At 36.9% G+C, this 14,023-nt stretch overlaps 2 protein-coding genes across 2 annotated transcripts in view; both read right to left on the bottom strand.

Annotated features, from left to right (window-relative positions):
• The window catches only part of LOC119423086 (complement C3-like), a 32,637-nt gene extending 26,518 nt beyond the window's left edge, over positions 1-6,119 (bottom strand). The window contains exons 1-6 of the mRNA XM_037690494.1: positions 6,100-6,119; positions 3,805-3,861; positions 3,483-3,678; positions 3,158-3,320; positions 1,817-1,911; positions 1,392-1,480 (exon numbers count right to left, since the gene is read on the bottom strand). Coding sequence (XP_037546422.1) covers positions 1,392-1,480; positions 1,817-1,911; positions 3,158-3,320; positions 3,483-3,678; positions 3,805-3,861; positions 6,100-6,119 — 620 coding nt within the window. The remainder of the gene's footprint in view (positions 1-1,391; positions 1,481-1,816; positions 1,912-3,157; positions 3,321-3,482; positions 3,679-3,804; positions 3,862-6,099) is intronic.
• Positions 6,120-10,613: 4,494 nt separating this feature from the next.
• The window catches only part of LOC119422319 (complement C3), a 31,321-nt gene continuing 27,911 nt past the window's right edge, over positions 10,614-14,023 (bottom strand). Inside the window, exons 40-43 of the mRNA XM_037689667.1 lie at positions 11,613-11,705; positions 11,438-11,521; positions 11,088-11,232; positions 10,614-10,935 (exon numbers count right to left, since the gene is read on the bottom strand). Coding sequence (XP_037545595.1) covers positions 10,794-10,935; positions 11,088-11,232; positions 11,438-11,521; positions 11,613-11,705 — 464 coding nt within the window. The 3' untranslated portion in view covers positions 10,614-10,793. The remainder of the gene's footprint in view (positions 10,936-11,087; positions 11,233-11,437; positions 11,522-11,612; positions 11,706-14,023) is intronic.

The following is a 14,023-nucleotide window of genomic DNA, read 5'->3' on the forward strand; positions in this document are numbered from 1 at the left end:
ACACACACACACACACACCCACACACACACACACAGCCAGCTCACTCTTTGCGACTTCTCTGCTGCACTGAGCCCAAGTCCAGGTCCAGCTAAACATTGAGCAGGAGCTGAGAGCTGCAGGATCATGTTTCAAACTGCACTTCAAAAAGCTGTGCACTGCAAAACGTGCTCATTGTAGCCATTAATCCTGACTTCCTCATTTTGATAAAAATAATAATAATAAAATCAGCACAAATTGTTTTATTCATTTTTGTTTTGTAGGTCAAAGTGTTGTATATAACACTCCTGACTTAAAATGTTGCTGATCAATTTGAATTTATTATTATTTATTGATTGTATTTAATTTGATTTTTCACTATCAAATGGTCAAAAATGTTTACAGTTTAAATAAGGATATATATATATATATATTAATAATCTTTGTTGTAAGTTGATCTATATTTATTTCTTTTTTTAAATTTCATGTTAATAAGGATACAATGTTATGCAGAGGTGTACTTATAACAATTTTATAGACAAATTATACTATCTACAGTCGCGGCGGAGAGTTGTGTGTGTGTGTGTGGGGGGGGGGGGGGGGGGGTTTACTTCTTCCTAGGTGGGGCGTAACAGAAAATAATTGAGAAGCACTGATTTAACTGGACAACTGACCCTTTATAAAGGCTGCTAACTTCTTACACATAAGCTGCTGTATTCATACCTCTGCTCACAACAGACTCATGTTCCGGCTGCTGCTTCCATCCATCCATTATCTTTACCCGCTTCTTCCATTTTGGGTCACGGGGGTCACCGGTGCCCATGTCCAGCAATCACTGTGCGAGGGGCGGGGTACACCCTGGACAGATCTCCAGTCCATCACAGGGACACAAAGAGACAAACGAGACAAACAACCATTCACTCTCTCACTCACAACTGGAGACAATTTAGAGTTACCAATCAGCCTAACATGCATGTTTTTGGTCTGTGGGAGGAAACCAGAGCACCCAGAGAAAACCCACGCATGCACGGAGAGAACATGCAAACTCCACCCAGAATGGCCCCCGGACCAGGATTTGAACCAGGGACCTGCTCGCTGAGAGGCAGCAGCTCTACCCGTTGTGCCCACGAGCTTTAAATCAAATGAATAAATATAATGAATGCAAAAAGTACACTTTTGTTTGATCTGAAAAGCATTTAAGATATATTACTGATTCAAAATGTTTTATTTATGTTCTTGATTTTAAAATCTATTGGAATATTTTCCAATTTGACAATATTTTCCATATTCCAACCCTCAGTGACATCAGTGTACCACTTGTTTAGTTCAACGTTGATGGGTAAAGATTTCTAACCACGTGAATACAATACAATCTCATTTTTCACATTTACATAACTAATGAAAGTATACTGACCTAACAATTTCACCAAGTGGGTATACGCCAGAAAAGACACCACCGTCTGCAGCTATTTCTGTGATTGGTACGATGATGCCTTTAGAAGTCTAAAAAAGAAAAAAAATCCTACCATTAATTAGCTTTGTTGTATTTTCCAAATATCTATCATCAACAGCTGCTAAAAAAATAAAATAAAGATTTGTTTAGCAATTACACCATAAGGAAAATCATAATAAATAAATAATAATAAATAAGTAAATAAATAAATAAATAAATAAATACACAAATAAATAAATGGGCTCAGTTTCATCTCTCCTGCTAAAATTACACACAAAAAATGCATTAGGGTGATTTTGATTATCTTAACAGTGCAAATTGAATGTTTATATTATTCAGAATTTATGTATATATATATAAAAAAGAAATAAAATAAAACACAGTACCTCAATCTCAATGACAATGGTATCTGCATTTTGAATTTGTTCTTTTTTTTCCATGGCCTTCATTTGTGGCGTCAATGCAAATATCCTGTAATTAACTGACAAATGAATACAGTTCAGAAATCAGAAATATGGGGAAATGCAAATAAAACTACTATTGACGTATTAATAAAGTTAAAAAAAAAAAAGCAATTAAGCTTATTAATAAAGTGGGGTATTGTGAACCAACTAATAAGCTTTTTATTCAAAGTAATACTTTAAAATTTAATGACATTGTTTATATAAAATTACTGGAAATAATGTATAAAGCACTGAATAAAAGTCTTCCTTCTGGAATTCAGAAATTATTTAAGTTAAGAGAGAGTAAATATAATTTACGAGGTTTGTTAGCATTTGAACAAGTTAAAAGAAAAGTAAAGTAAAATCTAGATGTATTTCAGTTATCGGTGTGAAACTGTGGAATGAACTGAATGATGATCTTAAATTATGCACTTTTTTGGTGAGCTTTAAAATCCTTAAAATGTAAAATTATAAAAGCTTATACTGTTATGCAAATGTATATGTGTATTGTGTAACTATGTATGTATGTAATGTGAGTATGTGTATGCATTATATACATGCATATTTAAATATGCATATATATTTATATATATGAACAGTAGATATATGTCATTATTGCTGAGTCTATGAATAGGATAGACAAGTATAAGCCTTGGATTCATCCTATTCCTTTTTTGGTAAATTATTGATTTACCATTTTATATTGTTTTCCTTTTTTGTAATGGTTTTAATTTGCCAAAATAAAGTTGAATTGAGTTGAGTTTCGTTATCAGTGTTGTCAAGCTATTAAATACAAAATAGGAATATTCTGTCAAAATGTAATATAATTTTTAATTCAGTCAATTAAAAACACTTTCACTTTTTTTAACAGATATTTTCTTTTTAAAATGCTAGAATTCATGTTGACAACTGTAACCCTAGTATTTTTTTAAACAGTAAAGATCGTAGCTCCACACATACTGTGCTGCAGGGGAGATTATCACAAAGCCGAGGAGCAGCGTTCAAACTTCTAGGAAATACATCAAATGTATATCCTGATGCATGCTAAATAATCCAGGTAGAAAAATCTAAAACATCATCAATTACATCAAATGTAATTCCAAGTATTGTACAACAAACCTCCAAAATGTGGTTGTGTGTACAAAGTACGTTTCATTTATTTGTTTTGGTCATTTATTTTCAGGTAAAAAAAAAATCAAAAGAAGATCGGCCTGTTCTAAAACATACCAGCCTTTCCTGTATTTTAGAACACTGACTCATACAAGTCAGATTATCTGTGCTCACCTTTGCTGTTGGGGGTGTACAGGGTCTTGTCAGTCTGTATGAAGATGTATCCAGACTGGAGGGACACCAGGACAACTTTCTCCAGCTCATTGTCAGGAAACGTCGCTCGCAGGTAAACATTTTGTTTCATAGCGGGGTCCTTGCTGAAGTCTTCAGCTGGTATCTGAAACCAGAATAAAAAAAACAGGACAGCCTTTTAAGTCAAGGTGGGGAATAGAAGAAGATAATTTTACAAGCATGTCTATAATCTGAAGGTTTGCCTTGTGCAAATTTAGCAGGTATTAAAATAAAATTGAGCAAAGAATAAAATGCTTTATTTAGTTACAGTTATTTTTCCAAGCTGCTGGAATTTGTTGCCACTGTTAAGGGTCACAGATGTCCTGGCCAGCTCTCTGGTTTTGGTCGGGTGGTTGAACACTCTGATCTCAACGTTAAAGGGGGCACCACTGCAACCGTGACATTCAACCAAGATGCTTTCTTCTGTTCCAACTCGAAGCAAGTTGGGGGCAGACAAGACATTGCTGAAAAATAGATAATAGCACAGCTGCTGTATTAGAATAAAGATTAAATTAAAATATTCAAAAATTAGGATGACTTCGCCAACTAGAATATCATTTATTCTGCAGAGATTTAGTTGGTTTACTTACATTGACTCTCCATTACAAAAAGAAGTCAGTGAGGCAAAGGCCAGAGAGGCCAGCAGCAGATGAATCCTCCTCATCCTCCAACCTGATCCTGATCTCATGTCAGTGTGGATCCAGGATATGTACCCTCTTTTTATCCTTTAACATTTGTCTTTATGCCCTCTTCCCATTTCCCGTCATTACCTCCTCCCTGCATGCACATAAACACAAACAGATTAAAACATGAATTCCCAGCAGCGGTTGAGAAATTGCTCTTATCTGACAAAACTTATCTCCTCTCTGAGAAAAAAGTAAACAGAAGAAAATCAATAAGAGCCCATTACACGTTTCGCGAAACTAAGTAAAATTAAAAAGCTAAACCATAATAAAGGAAATTTTTAGAGTTCTACTTTCTTGTCAGAGTTTAAATACTTGTGTAAAGTAAGTTATAAATGTATGTAAATTAATAAACATGCAGATACAAAGAGCCTGACCAAGTGATGAAAACATTTTGTTAGACAAAGTAGGTTACTTGGGGGACAGGATGGACATATTTAGGGGTTACATAAATCATCTGGAAAACAGAAAAGAGCTTACAATTTACTTACTAAACGTTAATAAATAATAGTTTGTAAGCACAACATAATTTTTTTTAAAGTATTGTACAGTAAATATACCATTATTTCATTGATTGTAACTAAACATGCTTCGCAATTCAAAGCAGCACAGTTGTAGCTAAAAACACATGTTCTATTACATAATGTTATTATCACCAGAGGAGGGATTTTCTTTTACTTCTTTACATTCATAAAACCTATTGTAAAACGACCATTTGTTCATTGAAATGTTTGATATATCTGAACTAGAGTTCATTGTCACTGTACTGATCTGGTTATGAAATTAACTATTGTATGGATTTGCATTTTATACCTTAGCACATTGATTTTTGATTGAAAGGTACTTTAAAATAGACTTTACTTGTCTATAGTGCACTTTTAAATATGATCAAACAAGTAGGTTCTTTCATAAATATATATGTACATGACTTGTGACCTGTCCACGGTGCACCCCACCTCTTGCACAGTGATGACTGGACATGGGCACCAGTGACCCCCGCAACCCAAAACGGAAGAAGCGCGTAAAGATAATGGATGGATGGATCCAGGACACACCAAATGTTGTTCCAGATGCAATCTTGGATTTTAAACCTGCAACCTAAGGTTTACAAGTTTGCAACACCTATCACCAAGCTATTGCAGCCTCAGTGACAATTAGAATACAGTATACTCGCTACTTCGAGGTTTGACTTCTGCGGACTCGCTCTATCGCAGTTTGTGGACGTACAGTCCATAATATTGTACAAATAAATCTACAAGACACAAGCCAGTAATGGTCAGTCAGGTCATATGGGCAGTTTCTTTTTTGTGGAAAGACGTTTCACCCTCTATCCGGAGGGCTTCATCAGTCTGAGGAGTCCCAAGTAAACCGTTTTCCCCACTGAGTAGTATACTCATTTTATACTCATATACTCATTAGTCCTCATCTGCTCATACAGACTCATGTTCATTCTGCTTTTGTTTTGGCAAATTGTTTTTGTACCATTAGTGCTTAGTGTATTCTTAGTTTAGTGAATGTAGTATATTCTTAGTTCATGAGTTGGATCTTACTAATGTTTTTCTTTACAATTTGTGTTTTTGTTGGATGTAACTGGGACCCCGTGTAGATAGTTTCGTCCTACCTCATGTATCATGTGTGGTGTGTATGACAAATAAATCTCTCTGACTCTGACTCCTTTAGTGGACCAACGAGTTCGCTGGTGATAAGACACAAGACAGCCTGTGGCACTGCTGAGGTGTAATGGAAGCCAACATTGCTTTGATAGCATAGGTCATCAGCATTGTTGGGTCTGGTGTCTCTCACCTTCCTCTTACCGTAGCTCATAGATTCTCTATGGGGTTGGTTCAGGTCAGGCGAGTTTGCTGGCCAGTCAAGCACAGTAACACCATGGTCATTGAACTATCTCTCGGTACCTTTGTGGGCAGGTGCCAGGTCCTGCTGGAAAATGAAATAAGTATCTCCATAAAGCTTGTCAGAAGGAAGCATGAATTGCTCTAAAAATTCCTGGTAGAAGATGGCTGTGTTTACTGTGGACTTCAGAAAACCCAGTGGACAAACATCAGCAGATGACATGGCACCCCAACTGCCTGACTTCAAGCAGCATGGATTCTGGGCCTCTCCACTCTTCCTCCAGACTCTGCGACCTTAATTTCCAAATGACATGCACAATTGTATTTAATCTGAACACAGGACCTCGTTGTGCACAGCAATGTTTTGCCCATCGGGGTAGCTAGCGGGTTACGTGACGGAAAAGTGAAAACTATCCATAGTGACCAAACTTGATTTACAGAAATATTTATACTGTAAAAAAAAGTTCTATAATGATTCATTTAGTCAATCACCAATCACAACAAACTCAATAAGTGTTTACATCCCTGCTGTCACTTGTACAGTTTTTCCATTTCTTGGACATATATGTGTGTTTTTGTTCTTTTACTTGCAAAAACATGTGCATATGTTGTACAGTGTTAAAATGTTCCTAATCAGTTCACATCTCCTGAATCTAAGTATGCTATTTTTAATAATTACACAGTATACCCAAGTTCCTGGTCAATAATTCAGGTAAAAATCCAACAATGTTCAGTCATGTTATCTGGAGGGTTTCTTTCTTTTTTTTTCAGAGATGTTTCATCCTTCATCCAAAGGACTTCTTCAATCTGAGGAGACACCAAACAAGGTAACCCTTTATAATGAGGTACACAAAATTTGACTAACTACTAAGGAACGAATCAGGAACAAATCAGGAGCTAATGGGCAGTTAACCAGTACTTACTGGGGAACACAAAACCAAGTCTTAATAGGGGACTACTGGTTAGTTACCTTGTAAATGAAAAGGAACTAATCAAGAACTAATGGGTAGTTACCAAGACAAACCAAAGAAGAACGAATCAGGAGCTAATAGGTAGTTAACCAGTACTTACTGGCGAACACAGAGCCAAGCCTTATTAGGGGACTACTGGTTTGTTACCACAGGAATAAACCAGTTGGTAATGGTCAGGTAGTGATTAAGTAATGACTGGTTCCTCAGTAAGTACTTGGTATGACTACATCAGTGAACAAAACAATAGCCATGCAATGATTTGGTACTCAGTAAGTGATAGTCAGACATAGTTAAGATGACACCAGTACAAGATCATGGAATTGATAATGTCTTTCATCAATAGGTTTACAAAAGAGAAAATTCAGTAAAATAAGTAATCACTAGGTTTTTGACAATTATAAGCTGTGACCTCACTGGTGCAGGGTTTATTCAAAACCAACAGGGAGAATTTCTCCTCTTTTTCTGTGGTAACAAACCAGTAGTCCCCCAATAAGGCTTGGCTTTGTGGTTAACTACCCATTAGCTCCTGATTTGTTCCTCTTTGGTTTCCTTGGTAACTACCCATTAGTTATTGATTACTTCCTCTTCATTTACAAGGTAACTAACCAGTAGTCCCCTAATAAGACTTGGCTGTGTGTTCCTCACTAAGTACTGGTTAACTACCCATTAGCTTCTGATTCGTTCCTGAGGCGTTCCCTAGCAGTTAAGCAAATTTTGTGTACCTTATTGTAAAGTGTTATCCCAAACTAAATGATTTCCACAAACAGCATACATCAAAGTGGAAATAAAAAAACAGTTTGCTGGTGAAACTCCAGGGCCCGCCCCTCTCCCCCATCAACTCCTCTGAGACAGTCATGTCAAAGTGGTTCAAAACACCAAAGTTCATGCTCAATAATCCAGGTAAAAATCCAACAATGTTCAGTCAGGTCATCTGAACGGTTTATTTTTTATTTTTTTGCTGAGGCGTTTCGTCCTTCATCCAAAGGACTTCATGATGCTGCATCACAGACATCCTCATGTAGTGAGACTGAATGTCATAACTAAAGCAAGAAACCCAATTAACACAATTCAACAAGTTTCCTTCAGCTGCACCCATATCTGCACCACATACATATTTATCAAAAGCATCAATATGAACATAAAAAATTGACAAAAATGTATATATTTGTAATTAAATCAAATGTGGGTGGCATATTGACTCTGTTGGTAGAGCTGTTGCCTCTCAGCGAGAAGGTCACCGGATCAAATCCCATCCAGGGAACTTTCTGGGTGGAGTTTCCATGTTCAATCCGTGCATGCATGGTTATTAACAGATACTCCGGTTTCCTCCCACAGATCAAAAACATGCATGTTAGGCTGACTGGTAACTCTAAATTATCCCTAAGTGTGAGTGACAGAGTGAATGGTTGTTTGTCTCTATGTGTCCCTGTGATGGACTGGAGACATGTCCAGGGTGTCCCCCGCCTGTCGCACAGGGACTGCTGAATATGGCCACCAGTGATCCCCACGACTATGCTGGCCCTGACGGTCCACCACCGCTCTAAAGACATGGCATTAACAGACACCCAGCCTGCAGGATGCTCTCACAAGCTGGAAACTGTAACCAAATGGGACTTTTAACTGTAACATCTGTCAACAAGACCAATGTTATGATTAGTGAGTGAATTTTAAATCATTTGACTTTAAATAAGAAAAAAAAAAAACACTATATTGCCAAAAATATTTGCTCATCCATCCAAATTATCGGAATCAGGTGTTCCAATCACTTCCGTGGCCACAGGTGTATAAAATGAAGCACCTAGGCATGCAGACTGTTTGTACAAATATTTTGTGAATGAATGGGTCGCTCTCGGGAGCTCAGTGAATTCCAGCGTGGAACTGACAGGATGTCACCTATGCAGCAAATCCAGTCGTGAAATTTCCTCGCTCCTAAATATTTCACAGTCAACTGTATTATAAGAAAATGTAGTTAGTTTTTAAATTTCTTAACAGGATGGAATTTCAATTTTTTTGTTGACCTGCTACCTATTTACATATACTCCAGCTAGGATGCTTAGGTTTCAAACCAACTTCTTCTCAAAGTCCCCAAAGCGAGGTCAAAGACCAGAAGGGACTGTGCCTTTGAGACAGCTACCCCTAGACTCTGGAAGTGCACCTTTAAACATAACTGGCTGTATTACAAAACTTCTAGACACAATTTTAAAATAATCTATTTTTCTGGCCAGCTGCAAACACATTTCTTCTCCTTGGCTCTTATTTCAGGTTAAGTGAAAGTCTTGCTGTGTACTTCTAATAAAATGTGTTATTTTTTAATCTTTTCATTCTTACAATCAGCTTTACAGTTTGTTATTTTGCGCAGTGTTATTATTATTTAGCTACCAGGTGTATATTTGTGAATGCTTATGAAGTATTCGCATTATTGTGATCCATTTTTCTACAGTACATTTGTAGGTGCGATTTTCATCCTGCAGTTTTCAAGTTGTTTCAACAAATCGTAAATCAAAACGTTCAGCTCTTTCAGGACAATCCTGCTATGACTTTTTGTATTGGTGCAACTTTAGCTTTTTGAAATATTGAGCCTTTTCTGACATATTTTTTCCTCGTAGAAAATGAATTGAGCTCATTTTCCATCCTTCAAATCTTTAGATCTGTTTACAGCCTTTTACTGCTCCTTTCACATTTTGTTCTGGTTCAGCTTCTTTGTGCAATTTTTAAACTTATTTTCCAGCTATTTTCAGCCGTTTTTCAACCGTTTTGTGCTTCTTTCAGATTCTTTCTGTGAACTACATTTTGTGATTCTTCTAACTTATTTCTGCTAATTTCAGTTTATGCTCCTTTCAGCTTATTTCTGCAAGTTTCCATTTTTCTACTATTCAGCTACTGGTTAGCTGTTTCCATGCTAATTTAAGCTTTTCCAACTAATGCCACATTTTTTGCACTCATTTCAACTTTTTTCAACCTAATTCAGTATAAATGTGCCCTCCACTTCCTTCTAGTAATTTAAGTTTCAGTTTCTGCCTTTTAGCTACATTTCAGCAGTTTTTTTATTTTTTCAGCTTTTTTCAGATATTTTCCTCTTTTTTGTGCTCATTTATGCTTCTTTCAGCAAACGTGTGTTATTTGTGCTTTCTTCAGCTAATTTAAGCTTGTTCTACCTTTTCAGCTATCTTTAGCATTTTTAGCTAATTTCAGCCGTTTTCAGATAAATTCAAGATTTCATGGTAATTTTTGGTACTTTCAGCCCAATTAACTTATTGATTGTAATTTCCGCTTGTGCTCCTTTCAGCTTTTTTCCTGCTAGTTTCAGCTTTTCTGCTATTTTAGCTACTGTTTAGCTGTTTTATGTTAATTTGAGCCTTTTCAGCCAATTCCACATTTTTTAGCTCATTTCATCTCTTTCCACTTCCTTCTCGTAGGTTAACCTTCTTTCTGCTGCAGCTACTTTTCAGCAGTTTGTTGCTGATTTCAGTTTTTTTAGCTGATTTCCTAATTGTGCTAATTTCTTCTTATTTAAATGTAATTCAGCAAATATGTATACTTTCTTCTGCTAATTTGACCTTATTTCTTTTCAGCATGTTTTTAGCTAATTTTAGCTGTTTTTCAGCACATTCTTCAGCAATAAGCATTCACACTGCATTTTTGCAGGAAATGCAGCTTCTCTAGTTTCTTTTGAATATTTTTTCAGTACTTTGATCAACCAACACTGTTTTAATTTTTTTTTTATTCAGTTCTGTTTTTGTTTCTCAGTTTTGCTCCCTTGTATTTTCTTTGCATTGTTAATTTTTTTTTCCAGCTCCTGTACTATACAAATGAATACATCAGTATATTTTTAATTTTAAAATTGAAAATAAAACCTAATCAGTTCTAACTGGATGCTTATAAATTGAAAAAATATGTTCAAAGCATGCGGGACAGGGACGAAACCTCACATAAAAGTATTTGAAACAAAAAGCAACATTGCATTTCAGTTATAACAGTTTTATTTAGCCACTTTTACATCCTCACATGCGAACAGTTAATGTTGTATGAATATAAATCAAAATAAAAATAAAATCATTTGTTTTCTTGAATTTATTTATTGCTGACATGCGAAGTTAACGTATTGATCAACCATCTCCTCCATGCCCAAACATGTGGGTCGGTATTGAGCGTCCTGACACTCTCCGGATGTTGGCCAGTACTCAACCCAGGTTCTCTCCCCGAGCACGTACTGAAACCTGAGAGAAACGACAGAAATACATTAAAAGGTGATGTGACAAGTTTTCTGTAACATGCCAGAAGTACAGAACAGAGACAGACCTGACATTATTTAACAAAAAATACCAATGGAACAACCTAAAATAAAGTTTTGTACAAACTATTAACTTACGTGTTATGTTTGTCATCTATGTGAGTATCTTTGGATGAGCCCATAATAAGGTACGTTTTCCCCTTTCTTAGATTTAAAGCTTCTCTGCAGTGCTGATAACTCAGGAATGTGCGCAATTTACCAGTAGCACCGACATCAGTGTTTCCTGTAAATGAAATGTAAATGAACGGTGAGGACATAATGACTTGTAGGGATATTTTTAATGATGCTTTAAATGTGGATTATGTAACTTTGCAAAACAACAATCAATAAAATACAAATAATTTGTCACTGCTAAAGTGCAGTGCAGAAGATAATTAAAAGCTGAGAAATGTGTTCAGTTTAGCTGCACGTCCAGGATCAGTACTCACCTTGCTTGATGACCTCAACTATCCGCATGATGTAAGAGTCTGTAGACAATCCAACTTCAATGCCTTCCACCATAACTTTGTAGGCTGTAGGCAGACAACGAGTATCTGAGCTCAGAACTTATTCTTAATCACAGTTCATATTAGTCAGAAATGCAGCACTCTTGTGGTTTCTTACCATATTCAATTTTACTGATCTCTGTGCTTTCACAAATCTTAGCTGTCCGCTCATCATTGTTAATGTTGCCGCTCTTCTGCATACTGCAGTTCTCTGAAATAATAAAAAGTATGCAATGTGTCAGCGGGATGCTGATGAATAAAAGTTTTATGACAGTTTTATGCAGCCGAGTACGACACGGCCGGGATGAAGATCAGTTCCTCCAAATCCGAGGCCATGGTCTTGAGCCGGAAACGGGTAGAGTGCCTTCTCCGGGTCAGGGAGGAGGTCCTGCCCCAAGTGGAGGAGTTCAAGTATCTTGGGGTCTTGTTCCCGAAAGAGGGAAAAATGGAGCGTGAGATCGATAGGTGGATAGGTGCAGCGTCTGCAGTGAAGCGGGCGCTGTACAGGTCTGTCGTGGTGAAGAGAGAACTGAGTCAAAAGGCGAAGCTCTCAATTTACGGATCGATCTACGTTCCCACCCTCATCTATGGTCACGAGCTTTGGGTTGTGACCGAAAGAACGAGATCTCGGATACAAGCGGCCGAAATGAGTTTTCTCCGCAGGGTGTCTGGGCTCTCCCTTAGAGACAGGGTGAGAAGCTCGATCATCCGGGAGGGACTCGGAGTAGAGCCGCTGCTTCTCCACGTCGAGAGGAGCCAGTTGAGGTGGCTCGGGCATCTGGTTAGGATGCCTCCTGGACGACTCCCTGGTGAGGTGTTCCGGACACGTCCCACCGGGAGGAGACCCAGAGGAAGACCCAAGACACGCTGGAGGGACTATGTTTCTTGGCTGACCTGGGAACACCTCAGGATTCCCCCGGAGGAGCTGGACCAAGTGGCTGGGGAGAGGGAAGTCTGGGCCTCCCTACTTAAACTGCTACCCCCACAACCTGACCCCGGATAAGCGGAAGAAAATGGATGGATGGTTTTCAGAGCTGCAGCCACATTTTTAGCATAGAATTTTCTGGTGTTAATACCATACAACATTCCTGCCTTTTTAAAGTTGGACTGAAAATAGCTAAAGATCAATCTCACACTGAAAATATCTTTTTTTCCCAAACACCTTCTATCAGGTAAAAGGTCAACAAGCATCACAGATGCACCCAACTCTCAAATAACACATCCTCAGGCAGTGACGGTCCTTCATTCTCCTCATCACTTATATCTGCTCTGTTCACCGAGCTATATAGGTTCCTCTTCCATTTTGTTTGAGCTCTCTCTTTATGCATTTGCTTGATTTTGATTTGCAGCGATCTGTTCTTTAGTGTGTTTTACTTTTTATTTTTAAAATATTTGATTTTATATTATTTTAATGAGATTTGTCAGTTTGATGTGATGTATCTTGTTTTGTATGAACGTGTGTTTTGAACTGTACGTCGGTCTAGATTCCAAGAGATGGTACTTTGTATTTGCAAGAAAGTACTGACTTAATTTAAATTCATTCCAGGTGTGATCCAGAACTGTTTCTTATGGTGGCCCTGAGGTGTAAATGAACAACATTTGAATAAACAGAATTACATTAAGCCAAAGCAGAAGTGTGTTTTTTTTTTTAACTTAATTAACAACATAAAACAGAATAACAGAGCAATGTACAGTAGGGTCATTCCTACTATTCTGTGCCTTTTGAGGCCCCATGCCATAATGTTGTATATTTTGTTTAAAGGTGGGATAAAATTTATTTTATTAATCTCATCTTATATGTTTGACTCACCTCTACCATAAATCACAATCTTCTGTACACAAGATGAATTTATTTAAAATAATTAAATTTAATTTTAAATACAACTTGGATTTACTGCCATGTCCCCTTTCATGCTTCCTGAAATTAAGTTATATTTCTAAGTAATAAATATATTAAAAAAATAATAATTTTTTTAACAGTTTTTTTAATAGTACTATTTATAATAGTTCTCATCCAATGACTATTATGATATCAAATTATTTTTTATGCTTAAATTATTAAAAATAAACTGAGTCCCTGAGTCAACAGTCCACACTGTTTCTCTAAAATACCTGCCACCCCCTGTTGGGCTTAACGTAATTACATTTTTTCAAACCTAATTCTGTTTTTTCCAATGTAATTCCGTTTTATTCGCCAATTCTGTGTTGGCCACTTCCGCGTTGGCCACATCCACTTTGGCTTAATGTAATTATTTTTGTTTTTTTCATTTCAAATGTAATTCTGCTTTTCAAATGTAATTCCGTTTTTCAAATGTAATTCCATTTGTTCAAATGTAATTCCGTTTATTCACCACTTCCACTTTGGCTACTTCCACTTTGGCCACTTCCGCTTTGGCTTAATGTATTTCCTTTTTATTTTTCCAAATGTAATTCCGTTTTTTCAAATGTAATTCTGTTTGTTCAAATGTAATTCCGTTTATTCACCACTTCCACTTTGACTACTTCCGCTTTGGCCACTTCCGCTTTGGC

The sequence above is a fragment of the Nematolebias whitei genome, chromosome 16 (genome assembly GCF_014905685.2).
Source record: "Nematolebias whitei isolate Nwh7 chromosome 16, NemWhi1, whole genome shotgun sequence".
In the NCBI taxonomy this organism is placed as follows: Eukaryota; Metazoa; Chordata; class Actinopteri; order Cyprinodontiformes; family Rivulidae; genus Nematolebias; species Nematolebias whitei.